Source organism: Phycodurus eques, chromosome 12 (genome assembly GCF_024500275.1).
Source record: "Phycodurus eques isolate BA_2022a chromosome 12, UOR_Pequ_1.1, whole genome shotgun sequence".
In the NCBI taxonomy this organism is placed as follows: Eukaryota; Metazoa; Chordata; class Actinopteri; order Syngnathiformes; family Syngnathidae; genus Phycodurus; species Phycodurus eques.
This window is the reverse complement of record NC_084536.1, coordinates 4,495,376-4,517,622: the sequence shown is the minus strand read 5'-3', so window position 1 is coordinate 4,517,622 and position 22,247 is coordinate 4,495,376. Positions and strand designations below refer to the sequence as shown.

General features: G+C 41.1%; 4 protein-coding genes across 7 annotated transcripts; 1 reads left to right on the top strand and 3 right to left on the bottom strand.

The window, feature by feature from the left end:
• Nucleotides 1-1,016: 1,016 nt before the first annotated feature.
• On the bottom strand, nucleotides 1,017-2,360 carry LOC133410589 (dynein regulatory complex subunit 2-like). Its single transcript, XM_061691964.1, has one exon. The coding sequence runs from the start codon at nucleotides 2,358-2,360 to the stop codon at nucleotides 1,017-1,019; it is 1,344 nt and encodes a 447-aa protein (XP_061547948.1).
• A 1,210-nt stretch (nucleotides 2,361-3,570) lies between these two features.
• Nucleotides 3,571-9,361, top strand: si:ch73-390b10.2 (Golgi pH regulator). Of its 2 annotated transcripts, XM_061692168.1 has the most exons (14): nucleotides 3,571-3,795; nucleotides 4,129-4,188; nucleotides 4,299-4,402; nucleotides 4,657-4,763; nucleotides 4,848-4,949; nucleotides 5,023-5,143; nucleotides 6,078-6,158; nucleotides 6,239-6,348; nucleotides 6,435-6,523; nucleotides 7,361-7,453; nucleotides 7,542-7,637; nucleotides 8,498-8,587; nucleotides 8,733-8,798; nucleotides 8,867-9,361. In XM_061692168.1, exons 1-14 carry the CDS (start codon nucleotides 3,754-3,756, stop codon nucleotides 9,071-9,073), a joined length of 1,368 nt encoding a protein of 455 aa, XP_061548152.1. In that variant the 5' UTR covers nucleotides 3,571-3,753; the 3' UTR covers nucleotides 9,074-9,361. The 2 variants fall into 2 exon arrangements, with proteins under 2 accessions (XP_061548152.1, XP_061548153.1); XM_061692169.1 differs by lacking the exon at nucleotides 4,129-4,188.
• On the bottom strand, nucleotides 8,974-15,476 carry pdzk1 (PDZ domain containing 1). Its single transcript, XM_061692167.1, has 8 exons — nucleotides 15,266-15,476; nucleotides 14,982-15,195; nucleotides 11,975-12,307; nucleotides 11,706-11,902; nucleotides 10,460-10,696; nucleotides 10,121-10,393; nucleotides 9,777-9,909; nucleotides 8,974-9,031 (listed from the first exon to the last, which is right to left on the bottom strand). Exons 1-7 carry the CDS (start codon nucleotides 15,470-15,472, stop codon nucleotides 9,856-9,858), a joined length of 1,515 nt encoding a protein of 504 aa, XP_061548151.1. The 5' UTR covers nucleotides 15,473-15,476; the 3' UTR covers nucleotides 8,974-9,031; nucleotides 9,777-9,855.
• Nucleotides 15,477-16,369: 893 nt separating this feature from the next.
• Nucleotides 16,370-21,872, bottom strand: rsph1 (radial spoke head component 1). 3 transcript variants are annotated; one of them, XM_061692172.1, is made up of 8 exons: nucleotides 21,735-21,872; nucleotides 21,479-21,592; nucleotides 20,591-20,696; nucleotides 20,408-20,498; nucleotides 19,636-19,771; nucleotides 19,380-19,451; nucleotides 18,616-18,796; nucleotides 16,370-16,398 (listed from the first exon to the last, which is right to left on the bottom strand). In XM_061692172.1, the coding sequence occupies exons 1-7, from the start codon at nucleotides 21,783-21,785 to the stop codon at nucleotides 18,647-18,649; spliced, it is 720 nt and encodes a 239-aa protein (XP_061548156.1). In that variant the 5' UTR covers nucleotides 21,786-21,872; the 3' UTR covers nucleotides 16,370-16,398; nucleotides 18,616-18,646. The 3 variants fall into 3 exon arrangements, with proteins under 3 accessions (XP_061548156.1, XP_061548154.1, XP_061548157.1); XM_061692173.1 differs by lacking the exon at nucleotides 16,370-16,398 and adding an exon at nucleotides 18,304-18,319; XM_061692170.1 differs by lacking the exon at nucleotides 16,370-16,398 and having other exon boundaries at nucleotides 18,284-18,796.
• Nucleotides 21,873-22,247: the final 375 nt, after the last annotated feature.

Here is a 22,247-nt window from a genome sequence, read left to right as displayed (position 1 = left end):
CAAATTTATTTCAAAAAAACCTTTAGTTTTGTCATAAGAGTGTCCAGAAAAGACCCTCTGACACAGAACTTCTGTTTGACCCAGTTTTGTATCGATTTTGTCCATATTTGGCTAAAACCGCTCCCTTTTCATGATTGGTTGCCTCTGTGTAGAACACCCAATTGTGTGAGCACACGTGGACAGCACTGGCTCGGAGATCTGTGACGTAGATAAGCTTGAGAAATTCAAATGATCTGAATTCAGGCCTCTTAGCAGAAAAACGTCTGGAACTCAGGAATGCGTGGATGATTTTAATTCATATTTCACGTTTACTGAGGCACCATACAAATAATTTTTCATCCCAAATACTAGAAAAAGTTGGTTTGGCAAAATACGGTACCTTGAACAAAATACTCAAATCATTCAAACAAAGTAACGTGTGATGGGAAAAGCTACCATACTTTGCAACACCTGCTGTATGTAATATGTAGAACCATCTGGTTTATTAAAAAGGTAACGTGTGGGTGAAAACAAGCTACCGTACTTTGCAACATCTACTGTTTGAATATAATGTATGTAGAACCATTTGGTTTATTCATGGGGAGGGAAGCTACCAAATATTGCAACATCTATGTACAGTATGTAGTAAAAAAATAAAATAATAATAATTGTTTTATTAAAACTAAGTAATGTGTGAGTCGGGGGCGTTAACAAATGTTCAAACAGCTATTAAACTCTGTAGAGACTTGCATTATTGAAGCGAAGTAACGTTAAGTTACCATATGTTGCGACATCAATGTAACTAAAGACCTGATTTATTCAAACAGAAATGTGAGTTTGTTGCAACATACAGTAAATGAAACTAAAGGCTTGGTTTAATAAAACAAAGTAATGACTATTGGCACACACTTGGCCGTTTGACATAGTCACTGTACTGATATCTGATTCAGGTGTATTGATATTGTATTGTGATGGAATATACAGTATAACAAATATTCTGTCCCCCCCCTGGTTTGTTACACCCGTCATGATCGTCTTCACTCATTGATGGAGAGTATTCTGATGGCTTGTACTCCCTCGATGACGCAGCGCACTTGCTTGACGGCGCCCTTCTCCATGACGGGGGCCATCTTGACCAGCAGGGGGTTGTAGGGTCCGTTGTGGGTGTCCGGGTTTAGGGTCTTGGCTTCGAGGCGTTGCCGCGTGAGCAGCTGCAGCTGTTGGTTCTCCCGCTGCAGGTTCTTGCTGCGGCGCTTCAGGTCGTCCTGGTGGAGCCGGGCTCCATTGTAGCGCTTCATCAGCTCGGGGAACTCGAACATGTGTGAAGGCGCCACCAGCCGCGTACTGAATTCTGCCGCCACTTCTTTGGCGGCCACCTGCTCCCCCTTCTGTTGAGCCTCTAAGTGGCGACACATCTCGGCCACCTTCAGGAGCCAGGCGCCCTTGGCGATGATCAACCGCAGGCTGTTGGCGGCGGCATTGCTGTGCACGCTCACCTCGTTGATCATCATCTGGACGGGAACGCGGTCGCGAGCCATCTGGCTGAGGAGCATGTGGATCTTGGCCTTGGCGTCGTTGCGGGCCGCCGTCAGCTTGGCCGTCATGGTGGAGTTGGTCTTCTCGGTGGCCTCCAGTCGGGACTGCACTTCGATGATGGTGTTGTAGAGCGCCACGCCCTTCTTGGACGTGGTCACCGAGACTTGTTTCTTGGCCTCCATGCGCTCCACGTTCTCCATCTCATGGAGGTAGCGTTCCTCGGCCTTCTGGTTCTTGAGGACCTGCACGTTCTGGTCCAAGAAGCACTCTTCCACCTCGAAAGCTTTCCTCTTCTCGTACACCGAGTGGGCCTCCATGGGCTCGCTGTACAGCATGTGGATGGTCGCCAAGGCCTGCTGGTGGTGACGCTCCAGGTGGACCACGGTGTCCTCGAAACCCACGCGCGACTGCAGAAAGTAGGTGGCCATTCTTTCGCTCAGCAACTCCAGCCTGTGGCCCGAAGCGTCCTGACCCATGTCCCACTGCTGCTGCAGGAAGTTAAGCCGCTTCTCCTGCATGGCACGCAGGCGCTCGACGTGTTCGCGGTGCACGCGCCAGACCTGCGCCGAGAAACGCTCACCTTCCTGCACGCCACACGCGAACCTCTCCACGGCGCGGTTAAGGTCCTGGTCCCGTCGCTCGAACGTACGCCGGAGGGCCACTATGTCCTCCTTGAGCTGATCGCAGCGGTTGCCGCGCAGGCCGAGCCGATATGTGTCCTTCAGCTTCACAGCGTTCCCCGCTGTGTATGCATCCTCCTTCTTCAGCTTGTCCCTCAGGATTTGCGGGCGCAGGCTGGGGTCATCCCCTGCGCCTTTGCCCTTCTTTCCCTTCTTTTTAGGCATCTTGACGTTCTCACGTTATGCAACCGTTTGAACCGGCAGTGAAAATGGGCCTGTCTAAAAGTCTGGATTTGCACTGAAAGTGGGAGCTGGAAAGATGACATCACTCACTGTCATTTAGTGTGATGCATTAAGGGAAGGTAGGTCTTTGTCCAGTGATGCGACACTATCATGATGATGTTATTCCCCTTTTTTCCTGCCTGGCACACTTCTTATCAGGAATTATACAGAAAAGGGGACAAAATTAGATTTTATCAAATAAATCAAGTGTTTACCTCCCTCCCATCTGTCCACCTTCAATAGTGCTTGTCTTCATTAGGGTTCAGCTGGAGTCTGTCGCAGCTGACTTTGGCTGTACACTCTGGACTGGTCGCTATTTAAAGCCAATCGAATAGCACATAAAGGCAAACCACCATTCACACGCTCACATTGACACCTATATGGACAATTTAGAGTCTTCACTGAATCTAAGAAATGTTTTTTTGAGAATGTGGGACGAAGCTGGACTACCCTTAGAATGCCTCCGTAGGTGAGGGGAGAATATGCAAACTCCACACAGCAAGGCCGAGACTGAGATTTGAACTCCGGACAACAGAACTGTGAAGCAGACAGGCTAACCATTTGTACACTGTGCTGATTTTGGCATACTTCTTTTAACAAATCTGAGAGAAAATGAAAAAAAAAAAGTATAGCAATCTCATCTGAAATATAAAATGAATGAATCAAGTGTTGACGAGTAAAATCAAGTTTGCTACATAAATATTATTAAAGAGGTCATGTGATGTGTTCGGGGGCGCAGTGTAGGGGCTAATGGTTCTATTTTTATATTTAATGTTCCTTATTATTCTAGTTATAATCAAATCAAACACAATTTCATTAAAGCATTACTGCAAAATAAATGTCTAACGAGAGCTAATCGTCCTTCTGGTGTTTTAATGTACACGTTGACGAAGTACATAAACAGGGATTGTACCGCTCCAATATGGCTGCCCTACACACGCATGGAATACGCGTTTACAATGCAGGGCAATAGGATCGTATGTTATTTCAATAGAACGAACATACATTAATATGTTCAAAATACTAGCTGGTGTACATACCAATTACCAATATAAAAATATGAGAGAATACATTTTAAAATGTTTCGTCGTTACATCATAGATAAGCGACGGAAGTGCGCCGCGGGGCTGTCATGATGACGCAATATGTAGACGACCCTTGTAACGACGCACGAACAATAAGATGTCGTCCATTATGAGTAAAATAAATGTTTATCGTTCAAGGCCGGTCATTGATTTTTGTGTCAGCATGACCTAAAAAGCATCCCCTACTCTCCTTCTGATGTACATCCGATTATTTGGTGGATTGACGGCCGTTTAATAATAGACGTAACGTCATGTCGTTTTGGGTGGATTCTGTCGTCATGTTCACCTCTCAGGTACAAATAGAATTGTATTTTGAGTTCCATTAGTTACAGCCTTAAATACAATTTTTTTTCCCAATCTTTATGCGACTTGGTGTAACGGACTACATCACTCTGTCGAACAGCATTAGCAGTGAAAATTCAATCGAAATAAAATACGGAGTGCACGTGCACGTTAAAGATGTCTAATGTGTTCTGCAATATTAAATCATAACGCAAGAACAAATTTTCATTTTTAAAATTAGTTTACGTTTTAAATGTTAATAAAATGCATTTATCTTACTGTTTATTTGGATTTATTATAAAACTATATTTTGTGTCCTTCCTACTGGTGCGAACAATACAAAGGTGCTGTTCTTTGGATTTGGCTGGCTATTCTTCATGCGACAGCTATTTAAAGACTATGAGGTATATATATATATATATATATATATATATAGAAAAAGTGTTACTTACAGTATGTACATAATAACTTTGTAATGTGTTAGTATTTGAAGTGTTTTTGCTTGCGTTGGCAGGTGCGGCAGTATGTGGTGCAGGTGGTCTTCTCTGTCACCTTCGCTTTTTCGTGTACTATGTTTGAGCTCATCATCTTTGAGATCCTGGGGGCCTTAAGTAGTAGGTAAGAACACTGTTTTTTTTTCTTTCTTTAAAATCCATTTATTTTCTGTAGGGCTGGTCCTCATTAGTATTGCGATTTACGGGGGTACACTGATTGCCAGCCAAGCGCAGGGCACATACTGTATAGACAAACAACCATTCATACTCACGTTTATACCTCTGCACAATCTTGAGTCTTTAATGATACTAACATGCATGTTTTTTTGTGTAATATAAAGTGATACATTTAAAGTGATGATGTCTCCGTGCCTCAAGTTCCAGATATTTCCACTGGAAGCTGAATCTGTACGTGATTCTGCTGGTCCTTATCTTTGTGGTGCCTTTCTACATCGGCTACTTTGTGGTTAGCAACATTCGCCTGTGTAAGTAGACGCGCCGCAATGTTTTTTTTTTTTTTGATGTGGTGCACCCACTGTATACGAAACAAAAGCCCGTTTGCTTTGCAGTGCACAGACAGAGGTTGCTGTTTGCCTGCATGGTGTGGTTTACCTTCATGTATTTCTTCTGGAAGTTGGGCGATCCTTTTCCCATCCTCAGTCCCAAACATGGTGAGTCAGCGTGCCATCACCCGACACTAACGCGCTGTACAATTATGTCATTGTGTTATTATGTGTTCTCTAGGCATTCTGTCCATTGAGCAGCTCATCAGTCGTGTTGGTGTGATAGGAGTCACTCTCATGGCTCTCTTGTCTGGCTTTGGTGCCGTCAACTGTCCCTACACGTACATGTCCTATTTCCTCAGGTCAAACAAACAAACTGTCAGTCACTCTGATTCCCTCGGTTTGGTCTGTTTTTGTAATTGTTTCTGATAGTTATTTTAACATTAGCTAATTAATTACAGACATACAGTTGTTTTTAATTATCATTGTTTTTAAATCATTAACATTACTTACTTAAATTTGTATTCCTATTTATTTTATCTTACAGATATGATGTACGACAGTTATTTTGTGCCGGGCTTATATAAGATTTTAATGATCATGTATTTCTGCTTTTAAATGATTGTATATTTGCTTTATTTTAAAGTGGTTGTTACAGGACTACAATTATTTATTCATTGCTTATATATTTCGGATCATAACACATTCTCTCACGTGTTTGGGAGATTGTGTTAGGGTCCAATGAAACCAAGGCTGAACGTTTTGGCCATAAATCCAAAAGGAAAGTTACTGCTCATGTCCAAAAACAGAACACCATACCTACAGTGAAGTACTGGTTCTGTCAGCATTATGCTTTGGGGCTGTTTTTCTTCAGCCGGAACTCAGGCTTTAGACAAAGTGGAAGGAATAATTATTTTTTACGATTATTAATTATAAATAGTTTCAAATAGCAGTCAGTGTTAGCACAAAACCTTCAGGTTTCTGCTAGAAGGCAAAAATAAAGAAAGAAAGAAATGAGAGAAAGACGACTCAAACAGAAATTTATTCGGGGTTAATCAGAGGCACTTTAAAAGGTGGGAGGTGTGTGCTGACTCTTTATACATAAGTTCGAATTTGAATGGTTAAAAGTTTTGTCTTTTTTATTATTATTTTTGTCATTACTGCATTTTACTGTTATTAGTTACAGGGTTTGAGTAACTCCCTCGTTTAAAAGCATATTATTTATTTTGTGTTTTTAATTAGCATTTAAAAAAACATTAATTTGACAGTTAATTAGTAATTTGACACCATTTACAGAAACGTGACAGACAGTGACATTCTTGCTTTGGAGAGACGGCTGCTTCAAACAATGGACATGATTGTCAGCAAGAAAAAACGGTATGGCCCATGATAATTGTGTGTTTTGTGCGCTAAAATTTTGAAGAAATGCTTACGAAATGAATGAACTTGATGTGCAGCATCGCCATGACGCGGAGGCAGATGTACCAACGCGGAGAAGACCAGAACAAGCAGACGGGATTGTGGGGCATGATTAAGAGCGTCACATCGCCGCAAACGTGCAGCGAAAGTACCCTCCATTTTAAATGCGTTACAACAAAATTGCACCCGCTCAGTGTGCTCACATGACTAACGTGTTCTTATTCTTCCATGCAGATCTGTCTCTCATCCAGCAGGAGGTGGACGCTCTGGAGGAGCTCAGTCGACAGCTTTTTCTCGAGACTGTGGACCTGCAAGCCACCAAGGTAAGACACACGCACGGATTTATTGTGATTAGGGTATTCCATACACATGGAAAATCTGATGGATCAACTGGAATGGATTCCCATCTAGGGCTACAGCTAACAAATCTTTTTAGAATTGATTATTCTAAAATGTATTTTGCATGATTAAACAACAAAATGTGCATGTGAGGCGCAGGTATTATTGTTGCCCACATGGGGTCGCCATCATTACGTTTCACACCAATATTTGTGACTTAGTGTGTGTGGCTTTTACAGGCGGGGCCTGGCCTGGTGAGTGATGTGAGAGTCAGTCAGCCAATGTGAGTGTAGAGTTGGCTGTTGTGAGCTCAGGTTAGCGCTGGCTGTTAACTGGCTAACCGTTAGCGCATCATTTGTGGCCGTAGCCGCTCGTGTATTAATGTGTTTATTTTGTTGCCGTTTGTTTAACAATGCGATCAAAAGTGCGCCGGTGGATGTGTCTGCCCTTGAACACTTCTGGGGGGGCATTACACTACGCTCAAACGAGCGGTGGTATGCTACATTTAAATGAGCTAACTTAGTGTTGGTGATCGCAGACATTTGTTGTAGTACATTAGTTCTGCTGTGCAGTAAACAAATTGTACTTTGTTCTTTTGTTCTTTTTTCAACAACAAATTGTACTTTGTTCTTTTTTTAAGTGTTAAATGTTCCCAAACATTTCCCCGTCTTTTATGCACTCTTACTTCCTGACTCGCTGCCATAGCTACACGGATTAGTACACCAGTCCATAGTCGGAAAAAAAAAAAAAAAAAAATACAAATTTTGTTGTGTAATTGAATTATTCAAGTTATTGTTTCAGCCTTGTTCCCATCTTTACAGGAGCGCATTGAGTACTCCAAGACATTCCAGGGAAAATACTTCAACTTCCTTGGCTACTTCTTTTCCATCTATTGTGTCTGGAAAATCTTTATGGTGAGGAAATATGTGCGCAAACCACGCTCATAATAATATTTTGAATTGTGTAAGATGTGCTTGGAACATGATTGTCTATCCACTGCAGGCCACCATCAACATTGTGTTTGATCGAGTGGGAAAGACGGATCCGGTGACTAGAGGCATTGAAATAACTGTCAACTACTTGGGCATCCAGTTTGATGTAAGACCTCAACTTTTACACACGGGCATATGACCCACACAAAGGTACATGACTACCCCCATGTGGACAAACGTATTGGTACACTTGGTTATTAAATTGAAGTCAAACGTGAGAAAACGTGAAGCTTCCGCTTGTTTAGGAAGATTTCATGCGTTTGAATTCATCCCCAAGTTTTTCCACTGCTTTGTGCGCTGGGAACAGAAAAGGGCCTTCCCGCTAACTTTGAAAGCACACAATTACAAATCCCAAAATTGCTAACCTCACTAAGATGAAGAAGACTGTAGTTTCACCCTTTATTGGTTTGTTAATTGATAACAACGATTAATTGGCGTGCTGGCCTATTTCAAGTCATTTCTCATTTTTTTGATATTTTTTATGATATAGAATTATACACCACAGAGCTTTTGTGTGTAGAACATATTTTATTTTGGAACATTCACGTCAACACGACATTTGCATGTTTAAGGCAAATTTAAGAGCCCTCATTCTCTAAATATGACCAACAGGAGTAATTATTTTTATTTGTTTTCCATACACACTAAGTATGAAACATCTTTATAGTGACTGCAGACTAATTTAAAATTCTTTAAAGGGTTTTGCAAAGAACGAATATTGCTTCTATGCATTTTTAAAGGCTAGTTTAATTTTTAGCTATAATTTAAGCCATCATTTTGTAAAATATAATGAGACTTTTTAAGACGCTGTAGAAAACATGCATTTAGTGTTTATAACAGTACCGTCTTGCCTACTAGGTAGAGCAACGACACGTGTTTTCATCTACATGCGGATTGGACCGCATGAGAAAATCCTGTCATCATTGCCGACAATGCATTCGAAATGTCGTTATGTTTCACTCTCAGGTGAAGTTTTGGTCCCAGCACATCTCCTTCATCTTGGTGGGCATCATCATCGTCACGTCCATACGAGGTTTACTCATCACCCTCACAAAGGTACAAAGTCCACAAGGCGACACTTGTGAAGCAGCGCGCCGGAAAGCTACGGCCCGTGGGCTATATACGGTAGCCGTAAAATGACTATGGCCTACGGAGGACTTTGCAAAAAAAGTAAAATGGCCACTGTGTTTCTCTGTTGTAGTTCTTTTACGCTATATCAAGCAGCAAGTCTTCCAATGTCATCGTGCTGGTCCTGGCTCAGATCATGGTGAGTTTCTTCGTCTCGTCTTTTAAGAGAGCACAGCGGTGTGTAATGTGTATGCGTGTGCGTGTCAGGGCATGTACTTTGTGTCGTCGGTGCTGCTCATGCGTATGAGCATGCCGCTGGAGTACCGCTCCATCGTCACCGAGGTTCTGGGAGAGCTGCAGTTCAACTTTTACCACCGCTGGTTCGACGTCATCTTCCTGGTCAGCGCCCTGTCCAGCATCCTCTTCCTCTACCTGGCCCACAAGCAAGCGCCCGAGAAGCACATGACACTGTGACCCCCCCGCAAACCCACCAACATGTTCTTTTGTATCATTGCAATTGTTCCAACCACACGTTCCTGAATCAGGAATTTTAAAAGTGGACTCTTAAATACAAAATGTGGAATAAAAGGTTTCTATTTGTTTGCTAAATGGAATGGGTTTTTTTTGTTTTGTTTTTGTGCTACTTTTTGTCTTTTTTTAGTGTGAACACACTGGAGCTGCTTCTATCAATATCTCACTTCATGACTTTCTCTTATTTCACTGTGCAATTTCTAAAGTGTTCAATAAAAGCAGCAGACTTGTGTGGTGGAGAAATTACTTTTTGATGTTTTCTCAGATTTTCAGTATTGGTAATTTTTTTTCTACACTGGAAATGCAATATTTTACAGCTGAAAAAAGTCAGGCAACTGAACCACTGAATACACAGTCAGTGACTCTAAAAATGATGAAATGTGATATACTTTTAAATCAATTGAAAATAAAATGCAAAGTTTAAAATGGATTAAATACAATTTATTGTATTATCATCATCATAGGACTGAAAATGAGCTTATTAAAAAAAAAAAAAAAAACATTTTGAACTGCTTACAAATTCAGAACAGTTTAATGTATATGTAATTACTGGAAGTACAATACAAGACTATCAAAAACAAATTGAAAGCTGAAATTGGTTAAATTTGACAGGTAAACAGGTCAAATGTGTGGTAAATTGATGTACCAGTGAGTATTCTTTTTCTGGTTCTTTTGTCCATTGATGAGGATTGTTAGGAAAACATTTAACTTCATGTTGTTGCTTCTTAAAATCTGTCATCCATACTAATAGAAGATGAAGATGAAGACACAGATGAGGTCTGCAAGAAGAGAACCAATTAGGACCAATCAGTAACTTAAGTGAGTTCAGTGTGGTTGGTTGGAATCACCCACTTCGGTATTTCTATGCTGATTTGAATCTGCCGGCATGCTAATTTTGATAGAAAGGAATGATTGATAAGTGTGCTGTTACGTACCTTCATCTTCATGACGGTGCACATTTTTAAAGTGGAATTCCAAAAATCTGCTTACCCTCTCTTTAGCCGGTGCCGTCTCCTGATCTTCGCTGTGGACTTGAGCTTGCGACGTCTCGCCGAGGAGCTGACGCGTGACAGCCGTTCCTCTGGCCTTGAGCTGCTCGTAGACGCTCTTGGCGGCCACCAGCATCTCCAGCCAGTTGCCCGTGGCGCGGATCATGTCCACCACCTCCTCGTGCTTGCACTGCTCCACGTTCTTCCCGTTCACCTCCACCACGATGTCGTCATCCTCCAGGCCGGCCATGTCGGCGGCACCGCCTTTCACCACCTGAGACGATCGTCCTCTGGTGATGTCATCCAAAATCCTTGTTCACTTTTCTTTTAATCGTCTTACCTCTTTAAGGCACTGTCCAAACACACCCTGGATGCCGTTGAGATGAAAACCATATCCAGCAGCTGTCTTCTCCATCTTACATAACTTAGGTTTAAGCTCTATTCCTTCGTCCTTCTTCTTCTCCTGAGCAGTCGTAGCGGGTTTAAACACGGTGGGGAAGGTGGTCGCCTCGGAGTAACTTGGCGGAGAAAGCGAGTCCTTCTTTTCCTCCCAGAAGAGCATAGGTGACGCTTTACCCTGACGAGACGTATACATGTATACAATGATATACGTATGCAAGACTAAGTATCAAAACTTCTGCCCTTACACAAACTAGAGTAGGACTCAGTAGAGCGTAAAACTCCACGAAGGCCCAAGTTGTGCAACTTCATAGATATCCGCCTCTGGCATATGTCTGAATTTTTATCAATAGTTTTGGTACATACAGTAGCTCAGCGATTGATACATTAAAAAGATCCATTCGTAAAACTCTGAAAGTAATAACAAAATTCCAAACCTAAAAAGTCCAAACAGGATTAACATTGATGATGATTTTTCTAAACAAATACAAATATCACCTATACAATTAAAAAAAATATTCATAATTGTATTTTGTTTTGATAACAACACATTTATGAATTAAACATAAGATTTAAAGTATCTTTAAAAAGATACTTTTCACATATCTATATATTAATTGATATTTAATTGACAATACAATTTTTAAATATGAATTTCATTTTGTTTGAATGACGAATTGCAGTATCATACTTAAAAAAAGATTGTCTTTAAAAAAAACAAAAATGTATTATCATTATAAACCACATCGAAATAATGTTTTTGCATTTTTAAAATTCATTACTATAATTATAACAATAAACCCTTTTGAAGTACTCATATAAAAAAGTAAACCTATATGAAATTACTTATGCAAGAGTATTTTAAAAACCATTAAAGTTGAAGTCTGTTTTAAATTTCCATAGATTTCTTAATTCCAAAAAGTAATCATTATATGTGATTAAAATGCATACACTCTTATACTGTATGTACGTTTTCTTTTGTTACAGTAAATCCTTTATCCTATTTTGTCTCTCTGCTGATTGGCTTGGAGAAATCACATGGTTCTCTTCTGGTTTTAAAGTATCTTTCAACGATGTTTCTTGTCAAATAAAGACAGTAAGCAACATAACGTTTATAAAGCTTGATACAGTGAGATCTCATTAGCTTGTGCAGGTGTACCTAATACTGTGGCCCAGTGTGATCTCACCTGCGCATACATGAGGTCAGTGACCTTGTCCACCACTAGCAGGCAGCACTTGTTTCCACTCTGTCTGATGGCGTCCACCGCCTGCTCGTGAGTGCATGCGTCCACCTGCTGGCCGTCCACAGCCACCAGCCTGTCCATGTCCTTGAGGCCTCCTCTCTCCGCTGGACTGCCTCTGTCTATATCCCTGATCATGTGGCCTGCGCACACGGACAAGCTCCCGGTCAGCGCACACTCATCTCCATGGCGACGGGAGAAGGCAATACACCTGCCTGTCATGTTGGCCTCCTCCTTGAGCAGGAACCCATAGCCGCCGGGCGCTTTGCTTAAGTGGACGATGCGAGGTTCGCGAGGGAGGCACTTGGTCGTGGCGAAGCGAGCATCCACCTTCGCGTTCACGCTGCGGTAGTACCAGTCCGTCTCCTCGTCCACTACCAGGAACATGAGGCTCCCGCCCGCCATATTGACCTTGTCCACCAGTTGTTCGTGCGTGTAACTCTCGATGTTCTCGCCGTTCACTTCCAGCAGGCGGTCGTTGATGTTGACGCCGGCCCGGTCAGCCACGCCGCCCGCCACCAGCTCCGTCATGAACATACCCCGCTCGCCTGAAGATGATAGAACAGAGATGCAATCGCAGGCCTCAGAAATTGGGTGCACAACTTAAGTATATCATGAAATACAATTGTTGAATTCAGTACAGACCTGAAAAATTTTTTTTGTACCATATTTGTTTGTGCTTGTTTGCGCGTTAGAAGACTATTTCCTGGTCCACAAATGATGATGTGAGACGATGGGAGCATTTACATTCTGGGCTCCATTGTTACTCAAATGGCAAATACAATGAATACAATGATTTGCAAATCATGTTCAACCTATATTTAATTGAATGCACTACACCAGGGGTGCTCAATGCGTTGAAGGTAGTGTTATTATTATAGTAGATCGCATGACATCGCGTGACATAAAAAAAAAAAAAAGACAGCCTATCATCCATCCCGTTGCATGATTAATATACATACATAATCGATGATATCTGAATTTTTCTGACACTGAGGTCACACACATACGCTAACAACGCTGCTAAAAGGTAACTGCAGATGCGCAAACCACAGCGCCAAGTGTGTCAAAACTAACAAGTGAGTTACCTCCAATTTTTATCTCTCCGTGTTTTCTCTTAAACTTAAGAAAGGGTATAAAAATGAGTGGTGGGGGGGGCTGAACCAAGTAGGAAGACAAAAACTTACCACTGTCATACGGAATGGGAGGAGGTGTATTATATTTTCACGATGACATTTTCGAAGTGCGTATGCCTCATCTGCCAGTCTGCCATCGCATTACCAAAGAACGGAAATGTGGAGCGGCATTTTAGGACTGTGCATGGAAAATACGACACTGATTACGCATCCCTAGCTGATTCATTTCAGTGCAAGTCATCGGTGTAAACTCAGGTAATGACAAAACAAATTACATTGTTAATTATGTTGTGTTGTGCAAGATTGGCTCATGTGGTGATGCAAGGTACATCAACATACATTGGTGCAGAGCTGTGTCGGCGGCCCAGAATTTTAGCGCACTGGTAGCGCTCTGTGCTCTCAAACCGGAGACATGGTCGCGGCCCCCACCCGCCCAAAAAAAGGTAGATCGCGGGAGGTTGGCTGCTTGAAAAGTAGATGTTGGGGCAAAATGGTTTGGGCACCCCTGCACTACACAGACATGATATTTTAATGTTCAAACTAATAAACTTTATTGTTTTTAGAAAATAATCATTAACGTAGAATTTTATGGCTGCGACACGTTCCAAAAAAGCTGGGACAGGGTCATGTTTACCACTGTGTTACATCACCTTTTTTTTTAACAACACTCAATAAACGTTTGGGAACTGAGGACACTAATTGTTGAAGCTTTGTAGGTGAAATTCTTTCCCATTCTTGCTTGACGTACAGCTTCAGCCGTTCAACAGTCCGGGGTCTCCGTTGTTGTATTTTACGCTTCATAATGCGCCACACATTTTCCAAGGGAGACAGGTCTGGACTGCAGGCAGCCCGGTCTAGTACTTGCACTCTTTTACTACGAAGCCACGCTGTTGTAACAGGTGCAGAATGTGGTTTGGCATTGTCTTGCTGAAATAAGCAGAGGCGTCCATGAAAAAGACGTTGCTCGGATGGCAGCATATGTTTCTCCAAAACCTGTATGTCCCTTTCAGCATTAATGGTGCCTTCACAGATGTGTAAGTTACCCATGCTGGCTTTTGAACTTTGCATCCATAATAGTCCGGGTGGTTCTTTTCCTCTTTGGCCCGGAGGACACGACGTCCACAATTTCCAAAAACAATTTGAAATGTGGACTCATCGGACCACAGAACACTTTTCCACTTTGCATCAGTCCATCTTAGATGAGCTCGGGTCCAGAGAAGCCAGCGGCGTTTTGGGTGTTCTTGATAAATGGCTTTTGCTTTGGATAGTAGAGTTTCAAGTTGCACTTAAAGATGTAGCGCCGCACTGTATTTACTGACATTGGTTTTCTGAACTGTTCCTGAGCCCATGCGGTGATTTCCTTTACACATTGATGTCGGTTTTTGATGCAGTGCCGCCTGGTTTTCGGCCTTGCCGCTTACATGCAGTGATTTCTCCAGATTCTCTGAACCTTTTGATGATATTATGGACCGTAGATGATGAACTCCCTAAATTCCTTGCAATTGTACGATGAGGAACATTGTCCTTAAACTGTTCGACTAGTTTCTCACTCACTGGTTTACAAAGAGGTGAACCTCGCACCATCTTTGCTTGTGAATGACCGAGCAATTCAGGGAAGCTCCTTTTATACCCAATCATGGCACCCACCTGTTCCCAATTAGCCTGTTCACCAATTCCAAGTTAATGATTATTTGCTAAAAACAATAGTTTATCAGTTTGAACATTATATACCTTGTCTTTGTAGTGTATTCAATTAGATATAGGTTGAACATGATTTGCAAGTCATTGTATTCTGTTTTTATTTAGGTTTAACACAACGTCCCAACGTCATTGGGCGTCATATTATTATTGTAAGCCACTGTAACATCATGCACAGTTTGAACATTAAAACTGCACCTAAATAAGGAACAAAGATATAATACTGATTGAATTCAAATGTATTAAACATAAAAACTAAATAAAGATTTTACCTAAAACAAAAAAGCATAATTCCTCATTTGGGTTGGCGGTGAGCTGGAGCCTATCCCAGCTAATTTTGGGCAAGAGGCAGTAATGTAGTGGCTGATGAATTTTATGATGCTGTCACCTTTGACTGAGCGAAGAGAGAAGCCATAGTCGGAGCCAGATTTGACCAGGTAGCAGAGTCTTGGTTTTGGAGCCTGCTGGCCCACACCGTTGGCGGCTGGTGTGTGCTGAGGCTCACCCAGGTTGACCCCCTTTCTCTTGGCCTGCTTGTAGGAAGCTTTGTCCAGCGTGTGGAAGGTGACTGTGGCCCCGCTGCTTCTCACCAACTCCACCACCTGACCCGGCAGAGCGAAGGCATAATACACGAGTGGACAGGATCTTATAAGATACCGCAGGCTCACTCACCTCAGAGTGGGAAAGCCCATCGACAAATTTGCCATTGACTCGGAGGACACGGTCCCCGTCTTTCATGCTGGACAACTCGGCCGGACTGCCCATCTCCAGGCAGCGGATCAGGTGACCCTCCTCACCGTGCTCCAACCTCAAGTAGAAGCCGAACGTCTGACCCGGCCTCTTGGTTAGAGAAATCACCTTTGGCTTGTACCCGGCCATGTCCTGTCACTCACATCGAATGACATCAAAGAAGGTTTAAATGTCTCATCGTAACATATTGTTTTAGAAGCGAAGTAACCCCGATGGTCAAGAAGTTTTACAATCTAAAAAGGTTCATCTACCATACGAGCTTCACTGTGACAGTTAATGGTTAATCACTATCCATGGTGATGACTCGGGTTGAAAAGTCAAGCTGCACTTTGAACTGCATTGCCACCATCATCCACCTTATTACTTATCAGATGTTATTATTATAGTCAAGGATGGTCACGCGTCTTGTCACGCAGTTGATGTGCACGTGACGACTGACGAATCGGCCAATGGTCAAGCTGGATCAGTAGTTCACAAAGAGTACATGGCAGCAAATGTCATTTTCAACTCTGAAATACCAGGAATATTAGTTTTATATTATATAATATATATATATATATATACATATATATATATATATATATTAGTTTTATATTATATATGTTAGAATGTAAAATATTGAAATAAAGTCGAACTGCATTTCCCCCTTGTTTTTCTTGAAATTATTTTCATCAAACACTAAATTAAAAAAGATGGATGAAAATCAAACTGAAAAGCTTGATTAAATGTTTTTTTTTTTTAATTTCGAAATACAGTAAACAAAAATCACAAAATTTGTAAATACATGCTTTTTATTGAACAGCAACGATATGATAAGCAAGGGTAAAATATTTTCTCTTCACATTTTCATAAAGAAAAAAATTAAACAAATGATCAAAAACAAACTGAGGATGTACTGTAACTTGCAAGTCAGGCTTTTGGCATTAATCACAAGAGGTAAACAACTCACTCACCGATTCACGTCTTTACTCAGTCGCCGTCCCAAACGCAAGAGCTCACCTGTCACTGGATGGGAGTTATTCGTCACAGCACGTTGCCTCCCCCTACTCCTCCTCCTACACAGGAACATTTGATGGGCTGAAGGTGAACCTAAAGGTTGAGTTATTTAACAGTTTGAGGAAGTAGTGCCTCTACGGTCTTATGTCATTTGCTCTTGGAAAGAAGGCTGGAGCCATAACGAAGCCGTCTGCGGTTTTACGACACAGGGTGCAAAAAAAAAAGCAAACGTCAGGTACAAGCATACATACAGGCTCGTGGAAACACTTTTATCTTGTTATCCCTGGAAACGGTTCAAACAGTTACTTAGGAGTGCAATAACTTGCTCAATGGTATGCCATAGTGTACTTTGAAGGTACCATTGTAGCTATGTCATAAAAAAAACATTATTATAGGGACTGGCCTCATCCCAGCTGATTTTGGGCAAGAGGTAAGGTACACCATGGACCTGTAACAAGCCAATTGCATGACATATATAGACAAACAACCATTCACACTCACAATCATGCATGTTCCACACAAGCACAGGGCAAACATCCAAACTCCACAAAGGCCTCTCAACTCTTGAGGTACAAATTTTTGACTTTCAAGAATGAAAAAAAAAAAATATATATGTATATATATTTTTTTTGTCTAAAATATATATATATATATAGACACACACACACACTGACATAATTTATTATATATATATATATATATATATATATATATATCTATATATATCTATATATATATATATATATATATATATATATATAGCGGCACGGCGAACGACTGGTTAGAGCGTCAGCCTCACAGTTCTGAGGACCCGCATTCAATCCCCGGCCCCGCCTGTGTGGAGTTTGCATGTTCTCCCCGTGCCTGCATGGGTTTTCTCCGGGCGCTCCGGTTTCCTCCCACATCCCAAAAAACATGCATTAATTGGAGACTCTAAATTGCCCGTAGGCATGACTGTGATTGCGAATGGTTGTTTGTTTCTATGTGCCCTGCGATTGGCTGGAAACCAGTTCAGGGTGTACCCCGCCTCCTGCCTGATGACAGCTGGGATAGGCTCCAGCACGCCCGCGACCCTAGTGAGGAGAAGACGCTCAGAAAATGGATGGATGGATGGATATATATATATATATATATATATATATATGTATATATACTGACATAATTTATCAAACATTCAAAGACCAAAAGAAAATAAACCTTATAACAGCAAACGTATTTATCCTACAGCTAAAGATCAATTATTGAATGGTTCAGGCGTTGCAGAGTGTTAAAGGATGTGCGTTAGTAAGATAGAAATGAGCTAAGTGTAGGCTATACTTTTTTATAACCACTTGGTGGCGGTGGCGTTTTGGAATGAAAGGGTACAGATTTTTCATAACCACTAGATGGCGACATACATTTACAAAATGTGAACGTTTTTTCCATGTGCCCCTATGAATAATGCGCACTATTGACTTTTTTGAAATTTTTTGGGGGGGAGGGGGAAATGCGCATTATACACGAGAAATTACGGTGCATATTTTTTCAACCACAGGCTAGTTAGTCATAGCTGCCCAGTGGAAAAAAACATGCATCTATGATATATAGTAATTTTTGTTTTGTTTTTCAGATAAAAAGGAAAATATTTGATGCATGGCAGTGGAAAAAACATGCATCTAAAATAATATGGTAATTTTTGTTTTGTTTTTCAGATTAAAAGAAAAAATTTAGGAGATGCATGCTTTTCATCAGACAGCAATGAATAACAACAATCATCCATACATCCATTTTCTTTACCGCTTATCCTCACTAGGGTCGCATAGAAACAAACAACCATTCGCACTCACATTCACACCTATGGGCAATTTAGAGTCTTCAATCAACGTACCACGGATGTTTTTGGGATGTGGGAGGAAACCGGAGTGCCCGGAGAAAACCCACCCAGGCACAGGGAGATAAGCAGTCAACCAAATGGATGGATGGATGGATGGATGGCTGTACCTATCTTGCGTCAAGACAGAAGAACAATATAAGACCTGCTGAAGAAAGGAGCAGACATTTATTTCTAGGACAAATGCAATGTTGACACTGGTTGGGGTGGGATAAAGTTGACAAACTCAGTTATGGGCTGAAAAAAAAGTTTATATTATATGATAACACATAATTTTGATATTTCTGTATAAATGTAACATGGGTACAATTCAAAGCTAAAGGGCATATTCTCCCGATGACCTGAAAGGATTTGAACGTGTGTAATGTAGTTCATATCAGGTATGTTTGTTCAATTTCTACCGTACAGTGTTTGGTAGGTTGGAGGTTGGTCGTTGGCTACGCTTCGGTTGAAGCATCGGGCGAAACCTCGGATGAAGCCTCGGCCTCGCCCTCGGCCTCCTGCGACGTAAGGCCTGTGATCCATTTTGGAAACCACTTGAGAAGCGTAGTGGAGCCTGGCTCGCCCCACTCGCCTTCGGCCCTGTCCTGTGGAGGGAGAGTTAAAAACACATTTACCATTTGCTCGGTATGTTCTTGTATTTACTTTGACGAAACTGGATAGTTTATTGGGTACACTTTTAAAATCTAGTAAGATACAACACGAGTTGAATCAAAAATTCTGCCTTTTCAGAGATGCACGTAATGGCATATATATATATATCTCACGTGGGAGAGGATTAGTGTAGAGAAGAACAGTGGACAATAACAATGTTGAGTATTCACAGGGAGGAGAGTCACCGTGCAAGCACAAGAAGCAATCTATCTTCTTCGGTGATTTGGCGCAACACACCCAGAGATATCAAATTATCATTAGACAGTTGCAGGAAATGTTCTACGGTGCCGATATGTACCTTTCAAGTTTAAATGAGTGTTTATAGAAGGCAGGTGCACACCAAAGAACTAAATTAAGAATATTACTGTGTATAGAGACCAGAGCAGCACCTGCCCTGCTTGTATTTTTACCATTCTCCTCGATCGCAATTGGCTTGTGTTGCTAGTTGTTGGCGTCATTTCTGGTGCTCATACACAATAAGGACGTAATGATTAACTGTGTTGTTGTTGTTGTTACCTGCTCTATCTGGTGGTATTCACCATGCTGCTCGCAGCCAATGTCAAACACATATTTCCCTGGACCAGATGGCTGCAAAAAAACAACAAGAGCTTGATTAATATTGAGTATTTGACAAGCTACCAATGATGTCAAGTCAAGATTTTTCTTGAACAGTGAACATCACGATCTTTTCATATTACAGGTCAGTATTACTACGCCTTATGAATTGTCGTGAGTGTATTTTCTATTATTATTGATATAAAACAGAACTCACATTATTGTTGACAAAGTTACTGCTGTATCTGTGATTGGCATGGATGAACTCTCCGACAGACTCAATCTTGCCATTCTCCCACGTTCCAGTGTACACCGAGCCGGTATCATGGTAGCGATAGGTGCCCTCGCCGTGCCTGGATATAAATGATGTCAGCAGGTTTTTTCTCATGTTACAGAAATTAACACAACGTTACATTTCACATTTTAAGTTTTGAGGTAAGCAGAGCTGAATTGTTTTGTTTTTTTCTTGGACGCACAGATTAGCTTTAGCGTCTGATAAGTGGCACATAATTGTATGAAGTCGTCGACGCAGTGGAAATGGAGGTATTTGTGTTTGTCGATGTGTCCAAGTGCCACAAACACACAGTACAGGTACATCACAGTACAGGTACATTTCGATAAATTAGAATATGGTAGAAAAGTTTCAGTTATATCAGTACTCAACATTATAGAGATTCATTAAACACTTGGGAACATACTTTTCAGAAGGCATATTCCTGCCTTAATGTTTTCATTAAAATGATTTGGATTGATTGTTATGTAATATTCTAGATTTTGTGATCATGAAACATTTCACTCTGAGTGTGTGTAGTGCATCTTTAAAAAATTAGTTTCACTTTTTAACTTGAACCACTTGACTATATTAACCTTTTCACGCTATTCTAATTTATTGAGATGTCCCCGTATAGTGTATGAACTATCGCCACAAGTTAAAATGCTTTGTCATTGCGGGTGCTTGTTCAACCCCGCTTCCAGAAAAAGTACTGTACCTCATGTGATTGAGCCACTCGCCAACATACGTGTCCCCGTTGGAGTACGTGTAAACACCATGTCCCTGTCTCAAGTCCTCGGCCCAAGAGCCTTGACAGAAAAGCAGTGGATGGAAATGATTTAGTAAAAAAAAAAAAAAAAAAAAAACACACAGACACGTGTGAGGTGACTGTTGACACCACCTTCATATTTGGATCCATCCGGGTAGTAGAAGATGCCTTGTCCATGTTTCATGTTCTGGTGGTAGTCGCCCACATATCTCGCTCCATTCACAAAGCGGTACGTGCCCTATCAGCGGCACATGAACAACAACTTTGAATGCAACTTGAGGTTTTTAAGACGATGTTAACGTTTATTGTAGTGGATTGTTCTGTCACCCTTGTTGAGAAATCCATACATTTTTTTATGCCGCTTATCCCCACTGAATGTGGGCAAACCCTGGACTGTGTGCCAGCCAATCGTAGAACACGTATAGACCATGAATTTACACTTATTCACGTTCACAACTATGGACATGACCTTGGTGAAATTCATAAATAACATCACTTGTGGCATGATAAAAAACAAGGCAGTCATTTTATTGTAACGTTATGATCAACCTTTATTTATAATAATAATATACCAGTACAAATATAGTTTCCTTTTATGATCTGCGACTAAATATTACCATAAAGTGCCTGTGTGACTTACCGATCTCACTCCCCCAAAGAGTTTTCATTGACCTTCATACTCAATGTATTTAGATCTGATGCTGTTAGAAACGCATATCGGTCAAGCGCTCACAATTTTTTTGCCAATTATCTGAGCAGACAATGTACATACAAACAGCAAAATATGCTAGCTTGCTGACAGGGTGGACAATGACAGAGTGAACATTTTTGGCTAGTATTAGCATTTAATAAGCACATTAGCAACACGATTCCGTCAGCAAGCTGGCTGTGTACTGTTTAACAAATATATTTAGAATTACTGCAAAGTTTTTAATATATATATATATATATATATATATATATATATAATTATATTTCACGTTCTGAAGCCAGCGTTCGATTATTCATTGCTAATCATACCTTGCCATGTCTTTTACCACGTTCATATCGTCCTTGATAAACATCTCCTTTAGGCAGTACCGCTTTACCCATCCCATGTCGCTCTCCAGCTTCATTTCTGTCCCCTTCGTACTCCTGGATCAAATGAAAAAAAAACAACAACAACAAAATAGGGAATTTATCACCGCTAGCAAGAACAATAGCTGATACACTAGCGTTACCTTGGTTACCCCAAAAAAAAAAAAAGTCGCGTTACTAATAATGTGTAGTTTCTCACCCCGAGTTTATTCCGTTCCTCGTCAAACTCGTCAGAGTCTATATCGGACATTGTTATTACAAGCCCGTTTTAAAAGTAAAAAAAGATAAATGTGGGAAGGGGACGCAGTGCGTTTAGGCGCGTGCACACCTCGTAATTTCAAACCCGGAAGTTTACGTCACTTAGTTGGTCACGTGCCCTCGCGACAAATATTGCTAAAACATTTAGTATTTATACGTTTTATAAAATTATTAATACAATGTGATACCCGCCCCCCGTCATAATCTCATTATTTTGAGTTTTTGATGAAAATTAAAACACTTTGATAATTCTAACCCCCCCCCCCAACTCATTTGCATTTTCGCACATTGACTTGAAACATTATAATAGCCACTTTCATAGTTTGTCCACCAAACAACACTTAAAAAAGGACAATTTCCGTATATTTTAGGAAAACGTGTCAACGCCGTAGCGTTTAGTTGCTATGACAACCGTTAATCAAAGCAGCCAACATACTGCACTCCATTGGCTTAC